The sequence below is a fragment of the Chrysemys picta genome, chromosome 1 (assembly GCF_011386835.1).
Source record: "Chrysemys picta bellii isolate R12L10 chromosome 1, ASM1138683v2, whole genome shotgun sequence".
In the NCBI taxonomy this organism is placed as follows: domain Eukaryota; kingdom Metazoa; phylum Chordata; order Testudines; family Emydidae; genus Chrysemys; species Chrysemys picta.
In genome coordinates this window covers 169,676,729-169,694,347 of record NC_088791.1, presented here as the reverse complement: position 1 = coordinate 169,694,347, position 17,619 = coordinate 169,676,729, and the positions used below count along the sequence as shown (strand labels likewise).

At 44.2% G+C, this 17,619-nt stretch overlaps 1 protein-coding gene across 3 annotated transcripts in view; it reads right to left on the bottom strand.

Annotated features, from left to right (window-relative positions):
• The window catches only part of PTGFRN (prostaglandin F2 receptor inhibitor), a 144,702-nt gene that overhangs the window by 84,234 nt on the left and 42,849 nt on the right, over positions 1-17,619 (bottom strand). The window contains exon 1 of one of the 3 annotated variants that reach the window (XM_005310169.4): positions 13,060-13,359. The exons of the other annotated variants lie outside the window; for them this stretch is intronic. Coding sequence (XP_005310226.2) covers positions 13,060-13,108 — 49 coding nt within the window. The 5' untranslated portion in view covers positions 13,109-13,359. Of the gene's footprint in view, positions 1-13,059; positions 13,360-17,619 lie in introns of those variants that run through there. 3 annotated transcript variants of the gene reach the window in all.

The following is a 17,619-nucleotide window of genomic DNA, read 5'->3' as shown; positions in this document are numbered from 1 at the left end:
CCCACACGCTTGTTAAAGTCACTCTTAGCTGCATTTATTGGAAATAACTGCCAATTCACTAGTCTTTCAAATTACTGTATAAATATATAGAAAATAAAACACTTGAGGAGGAGGGGAAGGTGAAGTGCTAGTAAGAGGTGCTCAACTCAGTCTTGGACACCAAAGTCCTTTATTTACCCACAGGACAGACAGCAGGGACAACAGCAGTGCAAGCTTTTCCCATGCTGTCCATTACCAGTGTGCCTCAACCATAGCCAAGAGGGAATACCTCTAATAGCTAGGAACAGGGCCGGCTCTAGGCACTAGCAAAACAAGCTGGTGCTTGGGGCAGCACATTTTTAGGGGCGACATGGCCGGCGCCAGAATGCCGCCCCTAAAAATGTGCCCCGGCCACCCTAGCTCACCTCCGCTGCTGCTGCCACGGCGCGCGAAACAGCTGATTCGCGTGCTGCTACTCGCCCTCCCTCCCAGGCTCTCAAGTCTGGGAGGGAGGGGGAGCAGCGGCGCGCGAATCAGCTGTTTCGCGCGCCGCGGCGGCTCGGGGTCTCCCCCTCCCTCCCAGGCTCTCAAACCTGGGAGGGAGGGGGAGACCCCAAGCGGCCATTTCGCGCGCCGCTGCTCCCCCTCCCTCCCAGACTTGAGAGCCTGGGGGGAGGAGGCAGGGCTGGGGATTTGGGGAAGGGGCGGGGTTGAGGCGGGGCTGGGGGTGGGGTAATTAAAGAAGGGGGGGGGGCGGCCAAAATTGTTTTTGCTTTGGGCGGCAAAAATCCTAGAGCCGGCCCTGGCTGGGAAAGAAGTACAGTCCCCAGGGCCCATTCAGATCTTGCTTTGAATTAAAGCTTATGTTCTGAAGAAATCCATTAGATCCCTGACTTCCTAGGGAAAATTTACTACTCAGCACTGGTGAGTAATAGGCAAGGTGACTTCTCAAGATCAACTGTTTCAGGTTCCTTTCCTAGTACTGCATTAAAGCAGCAAAGCTTGGACATGCTCTCTCTCACCCTTTGCAAGGACTGTTCCTTGGTGAAGGTTTTCCTACTTCATCCTTCACTTGCAGAAAAAACTCCCCTTCCTCCCCCCCCCTTGTTTTTGAAACAGCCTATTTTCTGTGCCCACAGTCTGTCACCTTGCTACACTTTTTGTTCCTCCCAGTATTCCCAAACACACATTTGTCAATAGCTGTGTATATTGACAGACACTTATCAATACAACTTCCTGTGCCCAGCACTTCGTCAATAACCCAGACAGGTCTATTCAGCCCCCCATTTGTACTAGGTCTCCCAAAGATATAAGGCAGCCGAAACTCCCTTGCCCCCAGACAAGCACAAGTGTTTCTAAGCTACCAAAATAAATGGTCAGGCTTGCTTGCTTTATTTATTTATTTTTTTAAAAGGCCGAAAAGAAGGATCTGTTCAAGAAATGTCACTGGTCAGAGCTTTGTCACCTGAACAGTTCGTCACCAAAGGAGCATACAAACACATGGACAAAATCTCATTGCCCTTAAGCAAGCTAAAGTTAAGGTCCCACATGCCTTAGGCCAAATCTAAACCTGGAGTTTGAGGCAAGTCACCTAGTTTCTGCAGCAGACTGGAAAGTCTGCAGCACATTCAAATAAATTTGATTTTTTTAAAAACTGAATTAAACAAGAAATGCACAATACTAGCAATGCAGCACTGTGTATTACTTAGACACTAAGGTCCATTTCTTTTATGCTGACCCCAAATATTCATTGTGGCATAAGGATTTAGCACTAAAAATACAACTCTTGTCAGGGGACACGCTAGAGGTTTTGACATCTGGGTGGGGACAATCGTGGTTTTTTGGGGCCTAGGAGGCAGAAGATGATTTTGCCAATGGGGAGGGAGATGCATCATCTCTTTCCACCCTCCATTCCTCATGTTATGGGTAGGGTTAGAGCAGACAGGCAGGAACCTTGAACACCTCAGTCCATCCCAGCAGTTCTCATTCGTAAATGTCTCTCTCAGTGACCCACCCCTCAATACCAGTCACTGTATTCAGCCACAGTGGATAAGTACGTTAGCTGGATATATTGCTATTATAATGATCAGCAGTGATATAGTTAGTGCTGGGATTTAAATAGTCATCTTTAAGCTTCAGAGTTAACACCCAAATGCAGGGCTGGCTCCAGCATTTCTACCGCCCCAGGCAAAAAAAAAAAAAAGCCACAATCGGCAGCGGCAGTTCAGCGGCAGGTCCTTCGCTCCTAGGGGGAGTGAGGGACCTGCCGCCCCCGAATTGCCGCAGGTGCCGCCCCTCTCCCTTGGCCGCCCCAAGCACCTGCTTGTTAAAGCTGGTGCCTGGAGCCAGCCCTGCCCAAATGAGAAGAAGAAACAGGGTACTTCTCTCTAAACGATTTTGGTTTCTCTGAAAATCCAGGAAGAGTGCTGGATTGGTTCAAGTTTGCTACATATTTGGCAGATATTCTTTGCCAACATATGGGCCAGAAACATTTTTAAAACAAGAGTTTAGATTCTGCTGAAAAATTCCATTTTACCGGGGGGGGGGGGGGGGGGGGGGAGGGAGGGGCGGGTTCCTAAGCCAAATTCCATAGCTAGAGGATACACTGGTTATCATGAAGGGTAACGTGTCAGTACAAATTACTGAACAGGCCAGTAAGAACAAGCATGTGTCCTATGTCACAAACACTGAACCCCAGCTGATGACAACTCCCTCTTCTGCAGCATTCAGTCCAAAGCATGCAGAATGTATGGGAGAGCATTACAGTTCCAACCTGTTCAAAGATTCCCCATGGCCACATTAGGTCAAGAAAAAAAAAGGCATGATGCTATATCCCTGCAGTTTGAGCCAAGGATGGAATATACACTGAATCGGCTTTAGGCCCATTTCTTTGCTGACTGATCTTTTGAGACTGGTAAGGTTAGCGGGAGCTAGCTTGTCTGAGAGTTAAGACCTTGCCAGCCAAGGCAGCTGCTTTCTCCAATGGATGGTCCCAAGTAGGGTTCCCAACAGGCTCTTATTACAAGGGTGTCCCTTCTTTTTTCATCTCTGAACAACAAGATCGGGAAATGCGGAGTGCTGCAAAAAGCAGGAAGAAATGCCCCTGGCGAATGTAGGTGAGTATTGCTTATGATTATTATTACTGATAATAAACAATAATAATATTTTTCTAAAGCTTATAATTAAGCCAAACTGGGGCATTCATCAAAGGCAAAAGGCACATTCCTGACACAAAGGCAACTTCTGGGCCAAATTTCAAGTCTTTGCCCCAAAGCATGAATGTACATTACTTCTCAACTTAGAAGCTGTAAAGATTCTTTTTAATATGAGCAAAATAATCTTGTCAGAAAAACTATTTTTGCTGAAACTTTCAAAAAACAAACAAACAAACAAAAAACAAACGATTCAGCCTGACTCAGACACCCAGCATGGAAAATTTCAGCCTGAATGATGAAAGCTTGGCAATGTTGTAAGTAAACTTGGAAGGATTTGATTTTTATCAACAAAATCAATTTCTCTGTACACAGCCAAACCAACAAAGAATCTTTCAATCTATAATCACTGAAAATACAGATAAGCAAAGTAAGAAAAACGCTGCTTGAGAACTTATTACAGTTTGACTTGAGGATATTTACTTTTTATATTTTGACATGTGACATTGATCATTTGTGTTTCAATAGTTATAAAGCTTTAACTTTTTGAATCTCAACATTTGCTGCCATTAAATATTGTCTGACCCTCCCCTTCATAATTTCCCACAACTATGAAAATTTAAATTGATACAAATCTAAAGAAATGCTTGAAGTGTAGATATTAGCCATCAAAATTATGAAAAACTGAAAAATAAAATTCAGCCAAGCCTAGTTATAAACAACTAAAACATAAAATCATAGGGCTAGAAGAGACTGCAAGGGTCATCTAGTCCAGTGGCTCTCAACCTTTCCAGACTAGTATATTTCTGATTTGTCTTGCATACCCCCAAGTATCACTTCACTTAAAAACTACTTGCTTACAAAAATCAAACAAAAATACTTAAGTGTCACAGCACACTGTTACTGAAAAATTGCTCACTTTCTCATTTTTACCATACAATTATAAAATAAATCAATTGGAATATAAATAGTGTACTTACATTTCAGTGTACAGCATACAGAGCAGTATAAACAAGTCATTGTCTGTATGAAATTTTAGTTTGTACTGACTTCGCTAGTGCTTTTTATGTAGCCTGTTGTAAAACTAGGCAAATATCTAGATGAGTTGATGTACGCCCTCCTGGAAGAACTCTGTGTTCCCCAATGGGTACACGTACCCCTGGTTGAGAACCACTGATCTAGAATAACCCCCTGCCAAGATGCAGCATTGTTGTGTCTAAACCATCCAAGAGAGATGGCTATCCAGCCTCCTTTTGAAAATCTCCAGTGAAGGAGCTTCCACAATCTCCCGAGGCAAACTGTTCCAAACATTGTCTTATACTGGAAAGTGTTAGGCAACCTGAACTATAGGCACTGCTAGCTGCTCGGCATATAAACAGCTGTGTAGTTTGTCCCTTTGATATTCATAGAGTGCCTTAGAATTCAATCTAACTAGTTCCTCAGCTATTATTCCTGGTACTGAACTTCACTGGTCATTTAATTCCAAAACCCATCTTTAGGACCATTTTAAAATTGGCCAACTTTCAGTCTCCTCCTTATTAGTTATTTTTGTTAGTAGCTCAGTTGATTCTTCAGGTGTTTTAGAACACCCACATAAATACCATCAAGTCCAGTGAAATTTTGACTTGTTTCATCATTTATTGATACTTCTCTGTAATAGTATAGTATTTCACCTTCACTACCTGAAAATAAGAAACTCCACAGTAGTTTTCTCATTATCCTCTTTGGTAAAGCATGATGCAGTCTCCTTATAATCTCAGATTGCCCCTTCTATAGCCTGGGGATATTATGAACCCACTGAACCTCCCACAAATTTCTCATTTCAAATGAAACATAAGAGTTATATTTGGCTTTGCTTTTTCAAATTTCCTCTTGGCACTTAAACAGCCCTGTATTCCCCTCCACAGGGGGAATTACCAATGATTTCAGTTGCACTTTTCCCTGGGCAAGTCCTTTGGATCAGGTTCTTAATCACCAGTTAATGGTCAACAATTATTCTGGGGGGCAAGGAGGGAGAGGGAATATCTTCTATTGGATCAGCTTCTGCTGCTGAAAGAGATACACGTTCGAACTTACACAATCCGTCTTAAGCTTGAAAGCTTCTCTCTCTCTCACCAACAGAAGCTGGTCTAGTAAAAAAAATACTACCTAGTCTCTCTAATATTGTGGGACAACAACAACAACACTGCATAGAACAATTCTGTTCTATTAGCATTGCTTAGGCTGGATCTCCATCTGTTAAAGGACTTTTTTAGGGCCTCGATAAACTCCTATTCATTAACATAACCATGCTAGGATTCTTCCTCCATTTGTTTCCTTTTTATGTTCGGGAATAGAAAAGTCTTCCATGATGCTCTACAGTATGTCTTAAGCAGCCTCCATGACAACCCTACTGTATCGATTCTAATTATGAGATATGGAACTTCTAAAATTTAGTAGTTTTTCACTTTTCAAATGTCTTAGCTTTTATCTATTAAGATTTAGAAAAGAAAGGTATGTATCCAAGGCTCTAGGTGCCCTCACATTGTTATCTAGAAAATCCTATCTCAAAAGCATTTTGGTCTAGAAACTAATAGTTTGTTTTATTCCTTTGACCTCAATGTAATCTGATGCATCAGGACTTTACAGGTAGCTGGTTACTTTTAGAGTTATTCTCTGCAACTATATGAACCTCAAGAGGTGTCTGAAACTTGGAACTTTTGGACTGAATTAACTTGATAGTGAACACCAAAATAGTTGGCAAACCAGATATCTTGTGGTCCGAAGAGCAAAAAAAAAATTGTACACCTCTCAATGTCCTGACCAATTCGCTTATACATTACATCTCTTTTCCCCAAACTTTTGTCAGTCTGTCTTTTTATAAGTGAGACAAGATGGATGAGGTAATAATAAGGGTGGAACAGATAAGGAGTGAACATGTTGCAAGAGACCATTCAAGGTGAAACAGTCAGTTAACACCTCTACATTCAGAGGACAAAGGAGGGTTAGTGGGTTACAGAATGTTGTAATGAGCTATAAATCCACTGCCTTTATTAAGACCATGATTTTTGGTGTCTAGCAGAATTATGAATTTAAGTTCCTAGGCTCATCTTTTGAGGGCATTGTACAGGTCTCCTCTCACGCCGAGGACTGAGAGGTCAGATATGGAGTGATCATTTTGTGAAAAGCGTTTGCCCACAGGAAAGATGGTGCTTTTGTCTTTTATCATTTTTCTGTGTGAGTTCATTTGAAAACATAGTGATTGTCTCATTTTACCCACATAGTTGTTACTGGAGTATTTAGTACACTGGATAACGTACGCCACATACTGTGATAGGCATGCGTAGGACCCAGGGATCTTGGTGTATTGTGTATTGAAAGGTATATTGTGGGTGGTACTGATCATGGTAACAGTAGAAATATGTCTGTAGATTCTGCATCTGCTCTTGTGGCAGGGGCTGTGGCTGCTTGAGTTGGTGGGTCCTGGTCAGTGGGGAGCTTGCTTCTGATGATAAGCTTGGTGAGGTTGGGGAATTATTTGAAGGCCAGAAAAGAGGGTTTGGGAGAGGTTTCCCATAGAGTCTGAGTTGTAATTGTTTAATGATATCCCGCATAGGCTCTGGGATGGAGCAGTAGGTGACAAATAGGGGTGCGCAGTGGGAGGGGATTTTATTTCTGTATAGAAGCAGCTTTTCTCAGTGTATTTGGATGACCCGTTCCATGATGTGATCTACTTCTCCAGTGGAGCATCCTTTTTTGGTGAGGTGGTTTTAAGTGTGGATCCCAGACTTTCTCTTGAGAACATATACTGTGATATCTGAGTGCCTAGCCCTAGATCAGTGACTCTTAACCAGGGGTACATGTACCCCTGGGGTATGCAGAGTTCTTCCAGGGGCTACATCAACTCATCAAGATATTTGCCTAGTTTTACAACAGGCTACATAAAAAGCACTAGCAAAGTCAGTACAAACTAAAATTTCAGAGCAGTATAAACAAGTCATTGTCTGTATATATACACTATACGATGAAATGTAAGTACAATATTTATATTCCAATTGATTTATTTTATAATTCTATGGTAAAAATTAGAAAATAAACAATTTCTCAGTAATAGTGTGCTGTGACACTTTTGTATTTTGATGTCTGATTTTGTAAGTAAGTAGTGTTTAAGTGAAGTGAAAGTTCGGGGTATGCAACACAAATTAGACTCCTGAAAGGGGTACAAGTAGTTTGGAAAGGTTGAGAACCACTGTCATGGGTAACATTTCTTACTGTGTCTGGAGTGGTTACTAGACCTGTGAAAGTAAGTGTGGTGATCTGTGGGTTTCTTATATACAGTTGTCTGTAGAGCTCCATTGTTGAAGCTAATCATGATGTCCAAGAAGTTGACAGTGGTGTGTCTTTCTATAACTATTTTTTTCAGGACTGTGGCACATGTATTGGCAAAAGGCCCGGTACTCTTGGAGTGCTAATGCAGTTTAGATGACAACCCTCACTAAACCACCCCAACCACCAAAAACGCTCAAGAAATACAATTTACCAATATGAAACATTCAGCATCTATAAGCATTTTTGTCTTACGAAGTGTGCGGACAATAGGTACCATGCCTACTCCTGTGGACCCTTCCTGGCTCTTATAAGTTTGGGTATAATTGCAACAGCTCTCTAATTTTTTTTACTCTTAAATTACTGATACATATTTTTAATCTTAACTCCATTTTAATGTAGGGTTTTTTTTGTCCATTTGTTTTGGTTTGGGGGAATTATTGAGCTAGAAGGTAGTGACTGTTAAAACTGTGAAATACTCCATTATAAGCCTGATTCTGACCCAACGAGCTTAAATATATATAAAGCATTTTTGACTGGAATTTCTAATGATTGGTCTCTAGCCAGATCAGAATAATCTGTACCCCTCCTCCAACATGCGACTTTACCAAAAGCATTAAAAAGACTTCTGAAACACTGAAGAGACAACTACATTTTCCACTTTCTAAAAATCAGTTCTTGTAACTGCTCACTGGAAAGAAAACTTCCAAATTTGTTTCACACATTTGTGTGTAATAAGAACTATAGAACAGGACTATTTTATTTGATTTGGGTGGAAAATTTTTAGAGTTATTAGATGGACCTGGAACCTCGGGGAACACTACGAATGTCTTAACATTAAGGAGGTACTGCAGAAAATATAGCCCTGCAACAGTATCTACAGAGTTCTGTAAAGTCCATGAAACAAATCATCATAGAAAAATGGAGTTTTTGTAATAAGCTTGACTTTTACATGCACATGTACCCGTTTTAAAGGGGTTCCTTTCAGTAGAGTATGGCTGCACTTTTTTTTTAATTGACCCTCACTTTTTATCCTACCTTTTGCTCAGGCAGGCTTATACATCAGCAGCAGGGCACTGGGCCAACCACAGCAGTAGCAGCCTGAAGACTACAGGCTGCTGCTTCAAAGAGCGGCAATCAAGGGGGGTGGGGGAGAGAGTTCTAGGAAACAAACGTATGTGCTAACTACTTCCATGCTGAACTTTTGAATAGGCTTTTGAGAAACATCACACCAAGGATGGGAAAGGATGAGGATAAGCTATTATTTGCCAGCCTGTCAGGTGTGGTGGGAGGGCACAAGCAGATATGGGAGAAAGCAGCACTCCCCCCTGGTGAAAGTCAGCCTGGAATACAGGGGAAGAAACATCTTACAACCATGTCAGGGGCAGATTGTGGAAGGGGGATGAGGATAAACAGCTGTGCCTCCCATCTCTTCCTCCCACCCCTGCTTTCCTAACTCCACCCTCCAAGAACATAAATCAGACTAACAAGATTATGTGGAAAGTATTTCCCCTTCCTAAAGATGACAAAGACTGGGCTGGATACTCCCCTCCTGGTGGGGCTTTCATCCACCTCTGGTGGGAAAAGGAAAGGAACTGGACTGATGTGTCTCACCCCTCCAAACACCAATGAGGGGACAGCCCTTTTCCCCTCTCTTACCCCAAGTGGTAGAATAAAAGGCCTGCCAGCAGAAGCATGCCAGTGAGGTAGAGGAGGATTAGGGAGCTCAGTGCTGGTTTCACTGTATTAGGTTTGGTAAGCTCCTGCCCCTCCCCCCACCCCTCTTACATCCCATTCCCTAGAATCTCAAGACTCCACCATTTTCTGTTTTTTCTAATGCTATCTGTAGTGTAACTGCAGTTGCCAAAAATGACTAGAAAAGGCTTGAGGTTGACAATTATAACAATACACAGGCGACTAACTATTGGAAGCCTTTAATTGCCAAGTTTGAATTAAACCTTGAGTCAAATTATTAATTGTTGTAGTAGTTGAGAAACCAAACAATTTCAGATGAAAGTCATAACAAATAACCCGAGAGGTCCATACCAGAAGGTTTCTGGCAGGGATCTGTAATGCTGGACAGATCTCTGGAATTACAGAGGAGAGGAGCTGTTGCAAGGGCTTCTTGGCAATGAAGAACATTGTACGTTTGGAGGCAGAGCAGATGTGCCAGTAATGGGACCTGACTATTGTCTCCATCTGCTTCTCCCAAGTTCCTTCTCACACAAATAAGAGCAAGTTTTGTTTTTTAAATTAAGTTTAAATACTTATCATGATTCATTCCTAATTATTTAAAAGTAAGAGCTGGCAGTTATTCAGGGTGCTGATTAAACACACACCGAATGTCAGCAATAATAAAATAATCACAAGATCATTATTTTTAAAAACCGAGTCCTATCCTGGATGTTTTCCGTTTTTTGCGTGATTTTCATACTGACCAACGGTGTTGGCTTGACAGCCCTGCAGACTGAAGACATGGGCAACAGCAGAGCAAGTTTCCGCTCCCACTGTCCCAGAGAGACCTAAGCCAGGAGAGAGGAGAGTTCAGACCTCACAGCCTCTCTGCTGAGACTGGCACTAATAGGCCCCTCATTGGCAGCTGTGATGGTGGTTGTTTTCATTAAATAGCCATTGACTCTGCTAAGAATATAAGAGTTATTCCTAATCTGGCAGACAAGTGCTTCAGCCACACGCATCTTGAGCTGCACTAGAGCAGTGTGCACAGTACAAACCCCTATGAAGGGCACATGAGCAGTGAACAACTTTTCTAAACTCCAAAATCCTTTCCCCATCCCACTTACACAAATGCTCTCACTGAACAAACTGAATGTCAGAAAAACCGTTCTTAAAGGACAGTTGTTTGGTGCAGGGGAAAGATTTTGTTACCTGCATTTGTTATACATTTAACTGCTTGAAAATGCACCACTGGATAGCGAAAGCAGAGACTGTTCATCCCAGTATGAAGAGAAGCACTTCCCCAAGTGAAGCCCAGCCTCCCTCTTTTCTAAGTTACCTCAGCTCTGAGCAGTTTATACCAGAAGAAAACCAAGCCTAAACAAGGCAACGTTGGCTCAGGATCTTCTGGGTAACAGCAGCATTTCTAGCTTTAATAGAACAATCCCCAACATAAGGGAAAATCAACAAGCAGTTATAACCACCCAGAGTACTCAAGCAAACCATGCTATGAACACAGCCTTCTAGTCTGCCTGCTGGCCATTAGGTCACACTTTAAAGAGGCGTTTCATTCACGTTTTATCTCCTACAAGGGCAGCACTAGCCTTTGAAAGCCTTTGGGGCTTATCTTAACCTAAGATTTAGTTTCTAAAGCACCATGTAAATTCAGTGTTACACTCAGGGATTTTTTTTTTTTTTTTTTTTTGGGTAAACCCAGACTCCATCTAGCAAAATGCGCGCGCGCACACACACTGCTGAGAAGCCCAGCCTACACCTCAGCTGTTTGTAAGGCAGAGCGTACTCTGTCTGCAGCCTCAGGAAGACAAAACTAAGAGCTTACATTCAGGAGATTAACTCAGCAGCCATGAAGGCTAGAAAATTTGTTGTGTTTAAATGAAAGGTTAAATTCTGTAAAAATCAAAGGCTTAGCAGCCATTTGCTACTAGCAACTAATAAAATAGACTATTCAAGTCCTGCCTATGATAACAATGCAGCAACACCTCTAGTACCGCTATCCAATTAAATGGATATAATGTAGTATAATTTAAATACTGTGTGTAATTCTGTTCTTACTTGAGCAATCTTTGGTTTCTTCTTAAATATATCCCTATTCCAATACTATTGTCAGCTGCAAAACACATATTTAATACATCTGCAGAAAAATACTTTTAGATTGTATGATCTTCAAGGCAGGAATCATCCTCATTTTTGCCCACTGTCAGTAATAGACGGTCAAAAAAATAAACAGTACTACAAAATGTAAGCTAATCAACTACCCAGGGAGTTCATATGTTGTTACAGGTGAACACAGGAACATAACAGTTGATGTATCAGACAAAATCATTGGACTATCCAAGTCCAGTATTCTGGCTCTGGTAGTAGCCAATACCCAGTATTTCAGAGGAAGCTTTAAACACTCCTATAACGTACCTTGCCAACTGTGCTTGTACAGGAGAAAAATCTCTTCCTGACTCTGAAGTATAAGATTTCATTACCCTGATCTTGAACAGATAATACTTTTCTACAGTCTAGTAGAATTGGTAATTATTACTAGAATGTCAAAATTATCCCACCTCCTTATAAATTCAGCTACACTCTATATCCCTGACCTCCTATGGAAATGAATTCTACAGGCTGACTATACACTGTGTGAAGTAATATTTCAGTCTCTTTTTAAAGAGGAGGAAAAAGCAGTATTTTGCATGTCTCAGTTATTTTATTGAAGCTGTAAGAATCATAGGAAACATTCTAGTCTTTAAAATGAATGCCAATACGGCTAGAGATTACTGACCTCAATTAACTACTTTGGGGTTATTTGCTCACACACACCTGATTTGACAATTAAAAAGGTGTCATTAAATCTACAGAGAAAAAACAGCACAGTATTTGGAGACCAGGGCACAAGCACAGAGTACACCTCCTGTTTTGTCTAGCACTGTCACCCATATCTAGCATAGCTACTCAGGAGATTTATACTTTAATAAGTAATTATAGATGTGCCAAGAGTTAATCAGTTTGGTAGATTCAGAATGGTAGTTAACAAGGCTAAAATTAGTGCCAGAGAGCCTTTGAATGCCAGGGTGTGAGCTGGATTCCCTCCTGAGCTATGCCAGCCCTTTCTACTGTTACCTTGCCTGGTTCCAGTAAAAGGGTTCTGCATTTCTGTTAGCCTAGCTATCATAGCAAAAATACCTGGAGTAAAAACAAGTGCTGGAGACATTGCCATGGCAGAGTCAATAACCAAACAATGAGAGAAAGGAACCTGGCAGAGGTTATGGAAGGCTGAATCATAGCAATGTGCACAGGGCATGAACGCAGGGAAGCAGCAGCTTTACTTTGAACTACAATACTGAGACTAGTAAGAGACTGGAAAGTTCAGTGACTCCCTAACACCCACCCCTACCCCTTCCAAGAAACAAACGCACCGTTTGGAAGCAGGATATAGACGATTACAGGCCACCCTGTGCCAAGCTCCCTAGCCCAAAGGGAGGGGCTCAAGGTGAGCTTCCCTCAGGCCCTGCCAACATGCAAGGCAGGAGAGGAAGCCAGACGCGCTCTCAGCTCCATGAATCAATACAAACCGGGGGGCGGGGGTAACTTCTCGGGGCTGTGCGATTTTCTGGGAAAGGGAGGGGGTCAGCTCCAGCTGCAGAGCAAATCCAGGGCAAGTGACCCGGCGCCGCAAACGTGCTGCCTCGCACAGCAGAGCCCACGGCGGAGGGGGCACTCAGCGCTGGCATAGGCACCGCAAGGAGTCGGGACTCCCCAGAGGGCACCTCGCCTGAAGCCCCCCTGGCCGGGGCACCTCCGCAGCAGCAGCTCCGCGGAGTTACACGGCGGGGGGAGGGGGGATGTAATATTCCCAGGGGTCCCAGCGCTCCCTCCCCAATAGCCCCCCAGCCCCCGCGCTGCTCCCCAAACCCCGCCCCCTGCCCGCGCCCGGGCTCACCCAGCAGCAGCAGCAGGAGAAGGGGCGCGCTCCCCACGCGGTGCCCCATGCTGGCCGGGCTGCGTGCGGGGCGGAAGATGCTGCTCAGAGCCGGAGCCCCCCGCCCGGCCCCAGCCCGCGGGCACCGACCAGCCGGGGGAGCCCGCGCCCAGCTCCAGGGACTGCTGGACCCGCCGCCGACCCGAGAGAGCCGCGCACCAGCCGCCCGCCCGCTGCTTCCCTCCGCTCGCTGCCCTGGCTGGGAGCCGCCCGGCCGCGCGGCGCAGCCAACCACAGAGACAAACTTTGCCAGCCCCCGCCCCCGCTCCCCCTCCCGCAGGTACCGGGGGGAGGTGCTGGGGTCCGGCCCGGCCCCCGCCCCCTTAAAGGGGAGGAGAGAGCCGGCCACCGGCCCGCCCTGGAGCCCTGCTCCCCGGCCCTGCTCGCAACACATCCCCGCCCACCCCCGGAGGGGATGCCCTGGTCCGGCCGGCAGAGGAGATTTCCCCACACACTGCCCGGGGCGTGCCTGGTCACAGTGATGGGAAGGGAAATCCTGCTCCATTGAGAGATTTCCCCCCTCGTCTCCTCTCCCGCGACATGATGGGGGATCTCTCATGTAAGGGACAGAAACAGAGGAGAGGGACCTCTTGGTCCCAGACATGGAGTAAGCGGTGTTCCCTGGTCAGTGGAAGGTGCTCGTCCTCCACCTGCCTTCATAAACACACATACACATCATCCCCTCCTGCCTCAACACACACTCATCCTCCCCCTGCCTACACACACACATCCCATCCCACCTACACACACAGCTTCCCCTGCCTATACACACACACATCTGCCCCCTGCCTACACACACACACACACTCATCCTCCCCCCCACACACACTCATCCTCCCTCCCCGCCTACACACACACACACACGCACACACAATACCCATCTTCCTCCTGCCTACACACATACGCACATGCACACACCCTCCTCTGCCTACATACACACACACTCATCTCCCTCCTCCTGCCTACACACACACACACCCTCACATACACACACATGAGAGAAGAAGAATTTCCCTGATCTCAGAGAGGTTTCCCTACTCCTCCACACACATACTCTGGGTGACACCCCAGTCGCAGAGGGGTCCCCATCCTCTTTCCGCTCACCAAATATGTCCACGTCTGAAACAGTTAATTCGTCTGTTCCATAACACTTGAGCCACAGAAGTGTCGCGGTGACAGACCCTCAGCTCCATGTGAGAGGTGTCAGGAACCTGCCCCCCGAGGACAGGACTTCACAGTGTGTTTGGGGGTTATTCCCCAACACCGTACACCAGGGTTCTCAAACTGTGGGTCAGGACCCCAAAGTGGGCCATGACTCCATTTTAATGGGGTCACCAGGGCTGGCATTAGTCTTGCTGGGGCCCGGGGCCAAAACCCAAGCTGCACTGCCTGGGGCCAAAACTGAAGCCTGAGGGCTTTAGCCTGCGTAGCGGGGCTCAGGTTACAGGCCCCCTGCCTGGGGCTGCAGTCCTAGGGCTTTGGTCCCTCCCCCACCTGGGGCAGCGGGGCTCGGGCTTCGGTCTCCCCTTCTGGGGTCGTGTACTAATTTTTGTTGTCAGAAGGGGGTTGCGGTGCAGAGAAGTTTGAGAACCCCTGCCGTACACCAAGCATCTCCCCATGAGCTTCTACAGTCTTTTGGGAGTTCAGTCAGTACCTTGATGGTTCCCCACAGATTTAGTGGCAGGCTTCTGCACAGCCTAGTCATGCTATCTCTGCCGTCTCTCTCATTTTTCCCTGGGTTAATTAAATTATTAAGGAAAATTAAATTATTAAATTATTGAGGAAACCTGATTGAGGAAATATTTCTTGTACTCTAGTATTTTGGACACTATCTTCTGTTTCAGTTCCTCTGCCACATTACAAGTTGTTTCTCATCTCTCTTCCAATTATGCTTTATGCCTCCTGATCCCCACCTGGGTTACTGATTACCAATTGTTTGGTAAGAGGAGCCTGCCTCAGGTTTGCAAGTTTGACTGTGCAAGGATCTTCAGCAGTCTAGCTTGTTGGGTTTGTTTTTTTCTTCCCAGTGCTTTGTACAATCAATTGGTGTTTTAGGTTTTGAGTATTCTTTGGTTTGATGCCAGAGTGTTTGCTTCTCTGCTCAGGACGTTAGTATTGTTGAGACCCGGGTATGATTATAGGAATGGATTTTGTTTTAGTTTGGATTAGTTTTTAATCCTCTAGTGCTTTGCAGTGGAAGGAGCATTTGCTGTCTTGGCCAAGATGGATTCTTCTTGTAAATTGATTAGGAAGGTGAATTATGCTGTTTCTGCCCTGCCACCAGTATCCCTTGGGTTCCTCCACACATGTAGAATTTGTTTGCAGAACGGTACGTGTCCAATTTCTGTTGGGTTTTTAGTCCCATTTAGTGAATTTGGTTGGCAAAGTTGGGCTCCAGACTTTGCTTCTGGGTAAGACAATTTTTCAGTTCAATTGAACAATGGTTCATTGACATGACAAGCTAAAACAGTGCTTCCAAGTGTGAATAAGACAGAAGCCACAAATATCTGTTTGAAGAAGGGCTATCCAGGATAGGGCTTCACAGTATGTTTAAGATATTATCCCATGTTCATCTGTCATTACTGCCTACTCCTGATTAGCTCTGCTGTAGCTTTCCTTTCTCTCAGGGTTATGCTGTTTTTCCCCCCTAATCAATTACTTTAATCTGATAATTTGTGGGCTCCTGTCATTTGGAAAATAGACTAGAAAATTTCTCTCTACCTCCACTGTCCTCTCTCACATTGGTTTAACAGTCGTTCCTCTCTCAAGCATCAGTCCTGCAAGTACTTACCCATGTGCTTAACTTTACTTGCATGTGCAGTCCCACTGATTTCAGTGAGATTAGCCATGTACATAAAATTATGCTCATGTATGCCAGCATTTGCAGGATCAGAATCTCACTTTTCACTGTGCTTTGTGTCTCTGTTTCCATCTCTAGCTGATGAACACTGGTTCATAGCCTGAATTCTACTGTTGAATAGTTTTAGCAGTAGTTTTATCAGAGTTGTGGTTTCATTATGTCAGAGGAGGCCTGAATAACTTTTCCATGTGATGCTTTAATAGCCAGTCTGAAGCTTCCAAAGGCATTTATTATAAGGCCCAGCTGCAAAGGCCCAATCCAGAATTGCCCTATCCCTTGTATAGTCATTTACACCAGTGCAACGGAAGTGAAAAACATTACCATTCTGATTTGTTAGTATATTGCATTCATTTTGCACAGGTGTAAATGACTGCGCAAGGTAAAAGACATTAAAGATGCAGATCCTTTAACTTTGCGTTTAGTGGGAACCCTGAATTTGGGAACTGTTTCCATGAGATTGATAGTTCATTGATGTCTAAGTTGCAAAGAGCATGGCCAGGTTCCCTGTTTTACTTTTCTTTCTTGCTTGGAAGTTTGTTTGCTTGTTTATTTTTATCTCAAATTTGATGGATTGGTACATGGATTTAATTATGTCAAATTTTCCCACCGATTTCATTTTGTAGCATCTTAAGGTTTAGTCTTGAAAGCCGGATTGAATCAAAAGCTTTTAAAATATCTATAAAGCAGGCAAATATCCTCCCCTGTTTGGCTGGTTGGTTTGTTTCTACATGTTTATTTATGACATGCAGGGTAAATATGTGGTCAGTGGTTTGTTTCTCAGGAAGGAATCAAATTAGACTTTCATGCATTACGTTGTTGTTGGTTAGATACTGTATTATTCTTTTACTGATGCTGTTGCAGAATAGCTTACTGACATTTCTTCGAAGCAGAAAGAAAAGTAAAACGGGGAACCTGGCCATGCTCTTTGCAACTTAGACATCAATGAACTATCAATCTCATGGAAACAGTTCCCAAATTCAGGGTTCCCACTAAACACAAAGTTAAAGGATCTGCATCTTTAATGTCTTTTACCTTGCGCAGTCATTTACACCTGTACAAAATGAATGCAATATACTAACAAATCAGAATGGTAATGTTTTTCACTTCCGTTGCACTGGTGTAAATGACTATACAAGGGATAGGGCAATTCTGGATTGGGCCTTTACAGCTGGGCCTTATAATAAATGCCTTTGGAAGCTTCAGACTGTCTATTAAAGCATCACATGGAAAAGTTATTCAGGCCTCCTCTGACATAATGAAACCACAATTCTGATAAAACTACTGCTAAAACTATTCAACAGTAGAATTCAGGCTATGTATTCAGTGCTCTGTAATTATTGGGCTGAAGGCATCTCTCATTCTATCCAACCATATCGCAGGGAAGTGTCCAGACTTGAGGGTTAGGTTATAGTACACACACACATACACACAGTGATCCTGAAGCACCATGCACACATGGTAAAGCCCCATGCATGATATTTCTCATGGACAAGAGTCAGTTATTCTCCCTGCCTAAGTAGTAGAGGGCAGGGATGGTGTAGATCAGTGGTGGGCAACCTGCGGACCACACATGGCCCATCGGTAATCCACTGGCGGGCCAAGAGACCATTTACTTACATTTGCACGGCTGCCCACAGCTCCCAGTGGCCGCGGTTCGCCAT